The 14,616-nt window shown below is 29.7% G+C and overlaps 3 protein-coding genes across 3 annotated transcripts in view; 1 reads left to right on the plus strand and 2 right to left on the minus strand.

The window, feature by feature from the left end:
• Nucleotides 1-106: 106 nt before the first annotated feature.
• On the minus strand, nucleotides 107-5,903 carry LOC105671778 (M protein, serotype 6-like). Its single transcript, XM_067357013.1, has 8 exons — nucleotides 5,576-5,903; nucleotides 5,119-5,347; nucleotides 4,481-4,691; nucleotides 4,244-4,355; nucleotides 3,799-3,953; nucleotides 2,965-3,166; nucleotides 2,049-2,131; nucleotides 107-508 (listed from the first exon to the last, which is right to left on the minus strand). Exons 2-8 carry the CDS (start codon nucleotides 5,255-5,257, stop codon nucleotides 286-288), a joined length of 1,125 nt encoding a protein of 374 aa, XP_067213114.1. The 5' UTR covers nucleotides 5,258-5,347; nucleotides 5,576-5,903; the 3' UTR covers nucleotides 107-285.
• cdi (center divider) overlaps nucleotides 860-14,616 on the plus strand; it is a 120,744-nt gene continuing 106,987 nt past the window's right edge. Inside the window, exons 1-2 of the mRNA XM_067356982.1 lie at nucleotides 860-984; nucleotides 1,434-1,687. The gene's annotated coding sequence lies outside the window, so the exon portion shown is untranslated. The remainder of the gene's footprint in view (nucleotides 985-1,433; nucleotides 1,688-14,616) is intronic.
• Nucleotides 6,094-14,616, minus strand: part of LOC105671792 (Crustacean cardioactive peptide receptor) — a 63,646-nt gene continuing 55,123 nt past the window's right edge. The window contains exons 6-7 of the mRNA XM_012366240.2: nucleotides 10,754-10,934; nucleotides 6,094-10,313 (exon numbers count right to left, since the gene is read on the minus strand). Coding sequence (XP_012221663.1) covers nucleotides 10,118-10,313; nucleotides 10,754-10,934 — 377 coding nt within the window. The 3' untranslated portion in view covers nucleotides 6,094-10,117. The remainder of the gene's footprint in view (nucleotides 10,314-10,753; nucleotides 10,935-14,616) is intronic.

Consider the following 14,616-nt stretch of genomic DNA (forward strand, 5'->3'; position numbering starts at 1 on the left):
GATGGCATTATAATGCGTAAAATAATATAAAATTCAAAATAAATTTGAATTTCAGTTTGTACAAAATTTTCATAAAAATTGTTTTTATTTCTACAAAATTGTTCAAACATGTTGTGTGAAATTCCAGATATTAATATTTAAAGAATTCGCTTTCAAGCAAATATACATTCGCACACTACATTACAAAATACACGTCAGTATTATTAAATTATGAAAGATTGTAAATAAATACATAAAATAAGCAATAACGCGCTCTTTTGCAGCATAGAAATTATTGTAACAAATTTAATTTTGATGATCCTCCGAGGAACCTGCCTGATCCTTTCCATTTTTACTTTCGCATGGGCTATTTAAATTTGAATGCGAATATTTGTCCGAAGTGCACTTGGATTTTGTTTTGGATTTGTCTTTAAAGTTTCGTACACGCCGTGTAATCTCTTCTATGTATTTTTGATCCTTTTCGCTAATCCTACAACTTACATTACCGTTCGTATATTCTTCGAGTTCCCTAAAATTGTAATGAGTTTTTTGAGATCGTATATTATTATTATATCATAAACAAGATTATTGTAAGAACAGTAAATTATTGTAAGAAAATTAATTTCTTGGAAGTATATTTTAGAAAAATTTTAATTAAATCTTAAATCCATATATAAGTTCATAAAACTTTACCAATTCTTAATTTTATAATGTGTAATTGTGTAATTTTGCTTTCAATTAGAATTTTTTATTTTAAATTAATTTATTGTGCCATTATTTTCAAATTTTCTCATAAAAGTTTTTAAAAACTCGCGGGAATGTGACGTCATGCGTAACGCTACCTCTATAACTTCCCGATATTCTCGCGGTGTTTCGAAGTGGAATGGCGTTCGTTCGGTGTTGTATCTTGTATAAATAATCTGTCAAGTCTTAAATTTCGTATTATTTGTGACTTCTGACGAGTATTGCAAGTGTGCTCAAACACTGATAGCATGAAGAACATGGGTAAGTCGACTGATTAATCGCCACAATGATCGATCAAGGTAAATGATCTACCCCACACAGCATGCATATTCAAAAGACGTTCAGAGGGCATCCCGAAGATATCGTATCTCTCAAAGATATCTTCGAGATGTCTTTTGAACATCTTTTGAACATCTTATGCGTGCTGTGTGGGTCGCTTGTTTGTAGTAGTTAGGTTGTCCAGTTATATTTCGAGTTTTATTCCAAACAAACGTTTATTTCTGTCTTAATTAAAATAGTTATTTTTTTAAATGTGTATATTATTTGCATATCGACTTCTATATCGCAATGCAATTTATTCAATAATAAATGTTGTAGCTTTTTACTTTCATGAATATACACAGCAAAATACGATATAGATAAATATCTTTTAATGATTAAAACAAATTAAAATTATAAGTATAAAATATTTACTATTTTCAATTTTTTAGGAATTTTTTATGGCGCGGAAAGAGTGAGGTTACATAACTGTAGGGCGTGACGTCACGAAATTTGCGACAACTTCGCGCGGCTGTCTCGCAGTGATACAAAGTGAAATTGTGCTTGTTTTTTAATTGTTGTATAAATAATCTACGAATACACAAATTTCGTATTATTTGGATCGTCCGACGAGTATTGCGAGTGAACTTTGAGAGCAGAAAGAGCATGGAGAGGATTGACCGATCATCACAACAAATCGATCAAAGTAAGTGATTTTTGCTTGTAAAGGTTAGATTGTCGTAGCTGCAAGTATCGTATTATATTTCAAGTTTTATAATAAAAAATAAGGGCACAATTGCAATCGTGGTTCAATTTTAAGACAATTAAGTGACCATTAACTGAATACTAAAATATTTTGCAAATATTTTAACAACTTTCCAATTAATATTGTAAAATGCGATTACAGACAGCACGACAGCACGACAGCAATCTTAAAGACGTCTTATGTCCCGATTTTAGATATGCGTGCTGTCTGAGGATGTATTGTGTTTATGCGTAAGTTTATGCAGTTATGCACAAGATAGGCAGTTATTATCAGTAAAATGAATATAATAAGTAGAACTTACTTCTGATGCCGATGCAACTTTGCAATTAATTTATTCAGATACAGTATTTCTTTCTGTATCACCTTTAGCTCTGACTCTTTTTTCTGCAAAGAAAAGATTATTGATACGAAACGAAAGTTTCAGTTTTAATTAAAATAATTTTTCTACTAAATGTGCATATTGTTTGCGTATCAAGTCAAATATTGTAATATAATTTATTTAATACTGATTTATTCGATAATATCGCAACTCTCTGCTTTCATAAACATATATAACAAAATATATAACAAAATATGATGCCAATAAAATTATATATAAAATCATGAATAAAATAAATATTTTTTAAATAATTGAAACAAATTAAAATTACAAAAATCAAACATTTATTATTTTCAATTTTTTTTTAAGATTTTTTTAAAGCGTGAAGAGAATGTGCAGTTATGTAGCTGCCGCGTTTAACGTCACGTAACGATATCGCAAAAACTTTGCACAGCAATTATATTTTTAATTATAATTATTCAATGTAGAATTGCGTTCATTTTACGACTGTAAAATGAATCTATTAATATGCGTGTTTCGTATTATTTGTGTCATCTAAAGAATATTAGAAATGTATTTGAATATTGAAAGAAAAATCCATAGAAAAATCTACTCGTATCACCGTAATGAATTTATCAAAGTAAATAATCTTTGTTTGTTTGCGCCTCTCAGTTATACCACTGCATACCGTTATATTTACAAACCTTGCATTACATTGTGAATATTTTATGGCAAAAAATATGAACGCTTAAAAATACGCAAAATTTGATACTAATTTTTTTGTTGACACAAAAATTTGGCCATTTAAATCAATCTATTATTATACCAGTTAGCTACAACTTATTGTTGCTCAATTTTTGAAATTAGCTTTGAATGTTTGCTGAACTTTCGGTATTACCATTAAAGTCTGAGTAACTGTGCTAAGTTCATCCTGACGAGTTTCGCATAAGTGACGCGCGGTGATTGTTTCTGCGGTCAGCCGTGCTAATTGCTGCCGGCAATTTCGTTCGCGCTCCATCGCTTTATCCCAGGCTTCCTCTCGGGCGATCACAGCATCCCTCAAAGTCTGCATATCTTTCTCTAATAGTTCGAACTCCGATCTAACGCCGGGGGGTAACAAGTAGAAGAGGTTTGAACACAGACGAAGAGTAAGTCGGGAGAGGATTAAATCGTGAGGAAAATTGTGATATAAAAGGAAAATTGTGAGATTAAACTAATTAGATTATTAAACGCGATATTATTTAATTTATGACTAATTGTCATTTTATTACGCCCCAGCAAGAGGTAGTTTGTGACCAGAATCTTTTTATTTTTACTAACATCTAGTAAAGTTTCTTAATTAATGGAAATTCTTTATTTTTAAGCAAAATTGCTTGGATCAGGTTATACAGATATATCATACATATACCACAAAAATAATAAAAACTCAATAGATTAATTTAAGCAATAATAAAGATGCTATGAGTATATTAGTAATTCTGTAATATTAACAGCATTATTCTGTTATTTAGATCCAACGTTGAAGAATATCGAATACTTACACGTCTTTAAGACGAACATAATTTGCAACTTTAGCGATTAAACTGTTAAATTAATGTTATATGCTTCGGATTTAGAATATTGAGATAAAAGTTTGAGTCACGGAAGATTTTGTTTGTCTGTGTACTTAATCTCTTGCGCAATCGAAGCGTGTATCCAATCTAACTATCTTCAATTTCGTCAGAGAACTTACTTCGTGATATTGACCGTGGGTGGTGCCCTTTGGCATCCTTCCAATTCTCTATGGCAGTCTTTGCAGACTTCCCACACTTGTAATCCGCGATCGGTCTTAGGAACGATATTTGTTGATGAGATACATTTGTCTTCCAGGCAAACTTTGTCGTTTTTCTGAAGTTTACATTTATTTACATGAGTATGCCAATTTCATATATCTTATATTTCGAGATATGCAAATATTCTTACGGTTAATTTTGCGAGACAGAATTATGTAGTAACATTAATTCAGATTGTTATAATTTTAGAACTTTTTTAATAATTATAATTTTTTATATTCCCTCCTTTTATAGTCAAAATAATCTTTATTATATTTATTTTTTCTCCAAAATTAGTACTTCTTTTTACCAAAAATTATCTGTTTCAAACATATTCTTATCACTCAATAAATATGTTATTCCCACCGTTTGGTTTGCTACTGCGTCAGTTAGCTTGATTCTCTCGTTACTGAGTTCATTTTGTAACATTGATACATTTTTTTGTAGGTTTTCCACTGTAATTGAGTCCTCTTCGAGCCTATATACATATATTGATTATCTTAAACGAATATGTAACAGATATTTGTCAAATCGTACATAATTATCGCATCGCGTACGGTCTTCATTTAATAAGCGCACAATTAATTACAGTGGAAGCCTCACCGCTTCGTCAAGTTCCTGTTTTCCGTGATGAGATCTCGATTTCTGAGATGCAGCGTTGCATTGCTATCCTCCAAGAGCTTCAGACGAATTTGCATTCTCTCGACTGAGACTGCAGGCGCCGATTCACGATGCCTCGTTGTTTCGTATGTGTGCGCACTTGCGATTCTCTCCATTTGAACGCATGAGTCTGGAAACGGCGGATCGCCTCTGCCTACGACGTAGAATTTCAAGTTAAATTAATATTTGTCGCTTCTGCGACTGACACGTCTCGGAGCGCATTGTTTGAACATATCATAATTAAAGTAAGACTGAGAAATGTTGATTTGATTGCATTATATGTAGTAAACTCTATTAAATCAAGAACCAAGCAAGTTAATGCCATAATGTTGGTCAATTTTTGCTTTAAATAAAACAGATTTTATTTAGATAAATACAATACTCAGTAATTTTAATAGTTATTAATAATTTGCTGTTAATAAAATAGTTATAAAATAATAGGCAAGTAATATATATATATAAAAATTTTTTACGTTCAAAAATGTTGACTTTGACATGAATTTAACAAAAAAAGTAAATTTTGCTTTAAATATTATATTTCGAAACAATTAAATTTTCTCTAAAACATAAAAAATACACACTATTACTGCAGACTTCGGAACAAGGTTTTCTAATGGTAGACGTGCAGACTGTCGAATAACAATTGTGAGGATGTTTGAAATCCAAGTGCAATCGATCTTGCTGGGGATCCATTGTTCTAACATAATGAGCATACGACATGGTTCTTGCGTTTTCGTCAATAAAACTGACCAATATAATCTCGTTACAAATCTACTTTTTTGACAGGGAAATCAGAAGCTGCTCGTTATTCTAGAAAGAAAATTTTCTTGTCTATTTTTTCATACTTTCACAGGATAAACGCGTTATCCGTTTTTCCGCAAGAATGCATTTCTTGCGCAGTTTTTGGAACATTAAAGGATAAAAGTCGAAAGGATAAAATTCTCTTCGCAATGATTGAGATTAGTAACTTTTTCGCATAGATGACTTTGCAAATTTAATCTGTCCCATTCGAGAGTTAGGTAACTTTTGTACTTTCACCTCTACCGTTCACCAGAATGCTGACACTTCTTATTTCTTTTCTTCACGGATAGTAAACGGGTCATAGGTTCGGCAGGTCCCTCACCGACCTAAACGACCAAAAAACCTTTCCCCTCGAGTCTTCACATATCCTTGTCAAAGGAATGAGAACAAAATGGATACGTTACGAAAGTCGCATGCATCGCATGCTCCACCGTGAAATTTCATTAAATTCTCTGCGTGGTAATCGCGTTTCTTTGTTTTTGCAGCAAATTCGCGATAATATACATACTTAAGGCCATCACACACAAAATGACATAACTGCATATGCATAGACCGTCTCGACCAATGAACATCTAGCATAAAGGTATCATATTGATTTACATAGCATGCTCATTGGTCGAGACGGTCTTATGCTATGCATATGCAGTTATGTCATTTTGTGTGTGAAGGCCATTAATATAAACCCTGCTAAATATTACTATAATTATTTTGAGATAAATCTTTATAAATAATATAATATGGAATTAAAGATTGCATTAAATAATTTATAGTTTATTTATCTTTATCTACAAATAGTATTCATTATTGATGTGCATACGTACACATTGTTCGTATTGTACATGACATGTGTATTATATCATATAATCATAATAATTTATTTTACTCTCTTTTGCACAGTGCGATGATTAATACAATGCGATTATATTGCAAATATATACTAGCCTGCATTTGCACGCTTAAAAATTATATATCTATACATTGTTGTACTTATTATAATTAGTATAAAGATACTTCGGAAACGGCCAAGATTTATTAACAAAAATAACAGACGTGGGATAAGAGATTCTAAAATTAATAATAAATAAAATGGGCAAATTAAGTATACAGCATACGCAATAGTTTAGTTGGAACGTATTTTGTTATATATTAAATAAAATCTTACAGTTAGATTTTCTATGTATATCAATTGAAGAAAATTGTCGATAAAGTAACGAAAGAAAAGGAGAAAGCAAATATTTCTACGAAAATCAGTCTCAGCAAAAAGTAAGGAAATAAATAGATAATTATAAATAAATAACATTGTTTCTCTTTTTTCTTTGATATTATAAGTATATTGCAACTATTTAAATTATTGAACAAGTATTAATAGGATTGCAGGTGTTAACAAATCGCGTGTAAAGTTACAATCAGTACGTACTTGTACGTACGCATTGTTTACGCATTGTAAACAAAATGTAATTATTCGGTCCTTATAATTTAATGAAAAATGGCTTTGTAATAAAATACGTATATAATTCTCTCTCTCGCTCTCTATATCTCTTGAATTACATCATAATTCGCGCAATTTCTTAGTTTTGCACGAGTTTATTAAAATTTGCATTCTAAACAAATGTTAAGACACTGACGATTGAACAAACATTTATTATATGCCCGTACATGTGTGATTGTTTATGACAGATTGAATTGCGGGAACATAGTTTTAAATACAGATACGAACTTTCACGTTCCCCACAATCTTCTTCTAAACATTCATATAGCTCTTACTTAAATATTTATTACATATATAAATATCTTACTTTTAAATTCAACCATTTATATGTATACTATGTGCAGATAAGATCCAACGACTTTATGCGTTGTCAATCTATCATCACATAGATCACAACGCGGATAGACGTTAAAACATCACGATATTTTGACAATAACAGTACTTGCGACTGTGCGAAAATATTACATATTAATGTGTTACACATTATTACGCATTACGTATTATATTAGGTATTATATTACGCGTGTATTTACGGGCATGTACCCGCGCGATAATGTTTCGTTCATTTTGTTACATTGTACATATAATATATACATATGTGTATGTACACGTATACTTTGAGCGTATTATTTTCCACATAGGCTGTTCGATGTTACGAATAGATACCTTTTATCTCCATTATTTTCTCGAATATGTAAAAAGTATTTCGTTTGTGTAAAATTTATATTACATAAAAAAGTATACGTCCATTAAAATATATATATATAATACGTCTGTGATGTATAGTGTGTGTACAACGCAGTTTAAAAGTAACATATTGTTTTTTTTTATTCCTCAAAATATGTAGGCTTTTACTTATACATGCAGGATGCTTAGAATTCACTACCTTGATTTTAATAACAAATTTCGACATTTTTAAGGTTCATCATATTCAGAGAGAAGTAGCTATTACATTCTGATAAGTAATTTCCGCGTCAAAGATAAAAGATGAGGATAAAAGGTATCTTTAACATCGATCGCGCCCAAAATACTGACTAATAAATCGCGTAAATAACAGAAAACATCCATTATTATCAATTCTAAATGTTCCCTTTAATACTGATACCGTTGGTGCATACACACAATTATTTTAGATTAAGTACATCCTTATAACATTTCTTTTGATTTATGCAGTTTTCTTAAATCTACTTTTTACGCCTGAGAAAATAAAAGAAAGCAGTCAAAAGCCAATTATTAATTTTAACATTTTTTCTTCGTAATCGAGGAAAAATGAGCTTTGTGAATTACAGAAATTACAGCTAAATCTAGATTTACAAAGTTTTTTTATTGAAATAACGCAACAAATCCCCACATTATTCAAAAATCTATCAAAAAAATGTTGCTGTAATAAATAATTTATATTTCTTAAGATAAGAAGTATTAAATTAAAAACATCAAAAGCATATACTACTTTACATGCAAGTTTTAACTTGATTTCTTTGCATCTATTTATTTGATTTATTATCGAAGTTATCCATGAGTTTCTCTTGAAAAACTTCTTTTCGAAAAGTCACTTCTGAAAGTAACATTTCTCTTACTACTTACATCCTCCAGATTTACGTATGTCTGAATAGAGAGAAAGCACAATAAAGAAAGGGCACCAATATTATACAATCATTTTTAGAATATTGGCTTGGATCACGAACGAAATAACGATAATTAGATTGCTGTTTCGCAGTACTTAGCATATAAAAATGTCGAGAGACATTTATGATATTGTCCAGAATAAGGAAAAAGCTTTTGAGCAATTTGTGAAATATACAAATAATTGATATGAAAAGGATAAATTTACGATAAATATAATAATGTGCATCGCGTACGGTGAATAAATATATGTAATAATGAAGGACTTAATATTATCAGTCCCTGGACGGTGTGAGAAGGTCATACGATATTTATCGTAGATGCGAAAGTACTTGTTAACTGCCTTTTCTTTCCTTTATATAATTTCTCGCTACGGGATTGAAGTTCTATTACATAATAAAATATAATTATAATTTTCTTTATATAAGATATCTCAAAACATCGCCGTTCCTTTAAGCTACACATTTCTTTTTATTAATATGTAATTTATTCTTTACTAGAAGAAATTTTATTAAATTAAATTTCAAAATTAAAATGTAAAATTTTTAACATCTTCCTGTTTTAGATTTAAATTGCTTTCCTGTTGTGTGAAACTTTATTATTTGATACTTTTTAATATCGAATATTAAATGATTGCAGAATTACCCTTTAAATTAAAATTGTATATCTAATGTTTTATTCATAAAAAACCTACATATACATGTACAATTCATTAACTTGAAAATTATTAAAAATTATTACAAATAATTTAGAATATATTTGAAATAAATATTTGTTTTAATTTTCAATCATCATTATCTGTAGCTTCCAATTAGAACGATAGTAGTTTTGAGATATTTTATACATGTATATATCTCTTCTATATTAAAATCAGAATATTATGGATGTTATATTAGATGAATACAAACATATATTATTTTAGCTTTATTTTATCTTTCATTAATTAAATACGATCACTGATGGCCCCTAATAAAAAAGGGACCTCGCAATTTGATTATAATACGGATATTTTCAATCTTCTCATTTTCACTACAAGGAACTGTAGAATAAAGCTACATGTTGCGTGAAATTTCGCAGTATGAGATCGTCCGTTTGTGATGGCCACTATGCTATGTACACTTCACGTATACGGAAATAGAAAATTATAGATTTCTTTTCGAAGTAGAAGAAACACCGATCCAAGATTATCAAATAGATATCAGTTACCAATTTTACATCTAATTTAAAATAATTATTATGTCACGTGTGATTGATAGTGTTACTAAGAAGTACACCAATCTCTCTGTAATCAATTGGAATAATCGAATCGGTTATTCCAGAAAAGATATATTTAAAGAACAACACTCTGAAACTTAAAATAAAAAGCATTCAAGGATAAGATAAAACTTTCGCAATTATTAAATTTTTCTTTTCATAAAAATTATTACAAAAATGTGTAAATGCACTTTGTTGAAATATTTCTAAATTAGACACAATTAATAAAAATTGGGAACTTTTTTGCAAAAAAAAAAATAATCTTTCTGAATTATTTCTGAGAAAATTGATTTACGCTCTTTCTGCAATGATCGATTCGTTCGCTGACATAAGCGAATATCTTTATAAGTTCGTTTCGAATACCGACCTAAGATAATAAGATCGATGCAGTTGTTCTTTATCCAAAACGGTCTCTACACTAGGGATACCATGACGCGTTTCCGTGACGTAGAATGCAACATAGTAAAATGTCCGCTTCTGCGAGAGGACTGAGCCGTCAGAGACGTTGTCACGGTCGTCCTTGTGCTGTTATTTGTTGTTCCGGTACCAAAGCAATGATGCGGATTCGTCGGGCACCATCCCGAAAGCCAAGAGATCGCCTGCATATTCCTACCGAGCAAGAATTGCTGTTTAACAGAAAAACTCGGTAGCAAAAAGTTATTGCGGTTTCACTTTTATTCTGAAAAAATGATCTTTGTTAAGCTAGCACCCCCACCACAAAAAATTAATAAGGGTGAAAAAATGTGGTTATCTCCGCATTAATGATTAAACACTGTTTTGTACATGTTATAAGAAGCTTAAAATATTGCATAAAAGAAAATCTCAGAATTCTACGGATATCCCGATAGTTTTAAAACTTTCTAAATTCTAATATTAAAATATTAGATTATTATTATTAATTTTTTATAGTTTAATATTAATTTAATCTTAAGCTTAATTTAATTTTAATTCATATTTCTTTCAAATTTTGTCTTTTATTTGAATAATAGACTCTTAATGTTTCACACAGTATTATTATATTATAATTAATATTCAGTTAAAGTACTCACCGTACGGTTCTGCAAATCTGAGTGCTGAAGAGACAATAAATAATCGGATTAGCGGCCGAATTAAGTGGCGTTAAACTTTGTATGAAAGTGGCGACTGCGATATTTGTCTGTGTTTTTGGCACGTGTCCGTAAACTTGAAGGAGGTCAAAAACTATGTACGGACTCCAGCAAAGGATGAACACTGAAACACAGAATCGTTTTCCTTTACATTGTGAAAATTGTAACAGTGTTAATTATGTAGAAGTCGTTAAAATGTCCAAAAATTAAGACGAAAATGGACGGTAATCATACTTGAGAAATGGAAAAATTAAAAGAATGATGTGAAAAATTATTCAATGTGATTGAAACGGTAATTTTATAATAATTGAAAAAAAAATTATCTTCTTTATTAATAAATTGCAATGCATCATGCAATAAATTAATATGGAAAAAACATTATTGTAACGATAAAGTCACTTCGAATAAATATGTCACAGATAGAATAAGATTAATCACTTCGTTGAGTTCAATTAAGAATTACTGTTTCTATCTTAAATTACGAGAGCGCTACAAAAGTCCTGACAAAGCAAACTCCGAGAGTTTGCGCCAATTTCATTGTAGATAACGAACCTAACGAATTTAAAATAACGAAACGTTCTATTTGTCTCTTTGGATTACGTTCAGATTTATGTGGCAACTTCCGTTTTAAAGATAGCATGTAGTCACCAATTCTTTTTACATTTTTTAGAAGAAGTTTGAATATAAAACAATGAAATCTCGGAAAGATCGGAAAAAAGTGGATTGGAAAAAGCGGAAACAGTGAAAAAAAAAAGTATTCTTACGACATAGATTTATGCAATACAAAACATACAATAAATGATGGACGATGTGTAATAAATTTTAAATAAAGTAGCCATCGAGTTAGAATTCTAAAAAAATCTAGAATAAAATGAATCGAAAAGAGAATAGAATAAAATGCATTTTTATATTTACAATATTAATATCAAGTTTTAATTTTAATGTATAGCAAAACTATAATAATAATTGATGGTACTGATATTTAATAGAACACAAATGCTTCTAATTAGAAGAATATTATATAATAATATTCAAACAATAGCATCTCGAGAAAATCTTAAATTTGTTTTTTGTTACATATCAGTTTATTCGTGTGATATAATCGTTTATATTTTTAAAATTTTCTTTTTTATTTAGCTCAAATGCATATTACGTAAAAATGTACACCAGCTTTTACTTCTCGTGCAATTTTTTTTATTTCCGTCTTTCGCGCAGATTTACGAGATTTATTAGAGAACAGAGAACTCGGACTGTTGCTATTTTTACTATATCTGTTAAGAACAATTTATTTACTATCTTTTCATAAGTTGGTTTAAATTTTTTTCTTATATTTTTTTATAAGATAAGAGATAATGTAACATTGAATTCAGTGTCTCGTGAAAACGAAGATAGCCATCGAAAATGCACTTTGCTTTTGCTAGGTTCGAATGTTTTGCCGCTGCAATACACAAATCGATGAAAAATGGTCAGTTCGATGCAATCGCCTGCACACTTTTATAGAACACGTAAAAAGTCTGTGCAAACGATTGCACTGGACTGATCATTTCTCATCGATTCAATCGTTTACTATAACAGCAAAACACTCGAGTCTGATACTTCTTTTCTGAGACCTCTATCCTTCAAGAAAAAACGTACTTATTCAATTTCTAATACATTTATTGAATTATTTCTGATCATCGAACAGATGATATATAACGTATGTATATGTTAAAGATATTTTATAAATGCAATTTTAAAAATTGTCGAGCGTATAAAAAACTTAATTACTGCAGGTTGCGGTTTATTGCAAACTGAAATTTGTAGAAAATTCTTTTTTTTTTAGTTATTTAAAACAAAAGAATTATTAATGTAATTTTGTACGACAACAAAAGTCACTTATAAAACCATCAGTAAACTTTTCGTAGATTAAATTAAAGTTGAAATAAAACTGAAAAAATAAATTGTGAGAAAAATGTACATATATTATACGGATACTATTCGACACGGAATATATATAGCCTTTCTTCATTTTTCAATAAATTCGCGAGAGTTAAGAGTTAACTACTACTCCAGCGGTGATCAAACGCCAATATTGGAAAAACTACGAACGGAGAAAAAGTATCGGTTGCCAAACACGAAAATGGCCAACCATCTGACGCACGATGAAATAACTTTTTCAACTAAAACAGCATTTATCTCAAACTGTGCAATTGCGGCTAATTCGTTTCTCATTTGAGAACAATAACTTGGATTCTTCTGTTTCTAAAGATATTGTTGAAATAATGCTTTTGATAAGATGTTTTTAAAAACACTATGAATGCATTAACGATCTGTAAATAGAACAATGACGAAATCATGGAATCCATTAATGTGTGTAATTTCGGAAACATCGTCACACTTGTGGCATGACAGACCAATTTAAGAAAACGATCTCGAAAAGTGGGTCAAAAATTATTTTGCTAGTTTTAAAAAACTCGCAGCTAATGAAGTAATGTAAAAGGACTCTTTGAAAACTGTTTGCGGTGTCTTATATATACAAGACATAATGCAAAAATATGTATATGCACATTTAGTTACTTAGTAATATAATCTTATACTTTGTAAATTAAAGAAAAAATTGGACAGAACTAAAGAAAGTAAATTATTTACGGATAAAATATCAAAAACTTAATATTCTTAGAGAAATTTTTGATGAACATAAAATTATTTTCGTTAAAATCAAAATTGTTAACGATAGAATTTAAGAAGCTCATTATTATTGTGAAATTTATTACTAAAATTACTGCATGCCTGGGATACATTAATTCACGTATTAATGGAATATTTTTAATACAAAATTTGGGTTGTATATTCCCGCATATTGTTTGATGATATTATTACGGTTTATTGAATTGGAAACTGAATGCGGTATTTCTAATATAGCAGCTATGGTTTCACAATCGGAAAACTCGATAAACTCTGAAATAGACATACAGGAAATGCGTATCACAATCCTTTTATTTAATATTTTATTTTATAGATAAAATTTATAATTATATCTAAACTAACATATATAATAAACTAACATTTTATATTTGATGATCAAACCAAACATACAAGAGATTTATTTAAAAAAACAAACTTTAAGAATTTTTATAAGCGTTATTTGCGCAAATAGTTAAAATGAAAATAAAAGAATAATCGAAAATTTAATTGCTTTAAATAATACTCTCAAGTGTAGTTTTTCATTAGGACAAAGATGTAACTTGCACGGAATTTGACGCATTCGACACTTTGTAATGTCCAAAGTAGATAATGATGGAAAAGAAGAAGGGATCGATAACTATGAAATAATATTTAGCGTATTGGTCGTCGCGGCTATGCTACGATTAAACTACTTGAATGCGTTTCCTATGCTGTTTATGCGAAAAATACAATCGCGATTTGCTATTTAGAGCTTTCTGTTTGATATATTATAATGTAAATATAAAAATTATAATGTGTTAAAAATTAAAGAGAATTAAAATAATACATATGAATATATGTAAATGTTAAAGTAAAGAATACAAAACCGCAGAATAAAATCGTTAAACGTTATAGCTATGTAAATAACAATGCAAACTCTCAATTGATAGATACTTTTAGAAAACAATTTTATTATTTACCGCGGTTATAATTAAGAAAGAAAATTATGCTGGGCGAATAACAAGAAAAGTTGTATTGGATAGAATGACGCGTCAATAAGGAAAGATCTGTTTCATATGACTGCCGCTGTGCGATCCCTGTCGATCTGGCCCCCCACCTTGCACAAATAAAAAAACCAATAGCGCAAAATTATAAGCTATTTA

The sequence above is a fragment of the Linepithema humile genome, chromosome 6 (genome assembly GCF_040581485.1).
Source record: "Linepithema humile isolate Giens D197 chromosome 6, Lhum_UNIL_v1.0, whole genome shotgun sequence".
NCBI classification, from domain to species: domain Eukaryota; kingdom Metazoa; phylum Arthropoda; class Insecta; order Hymenoptera; family Formicidae; genus Linepithema; species Linepithema humile.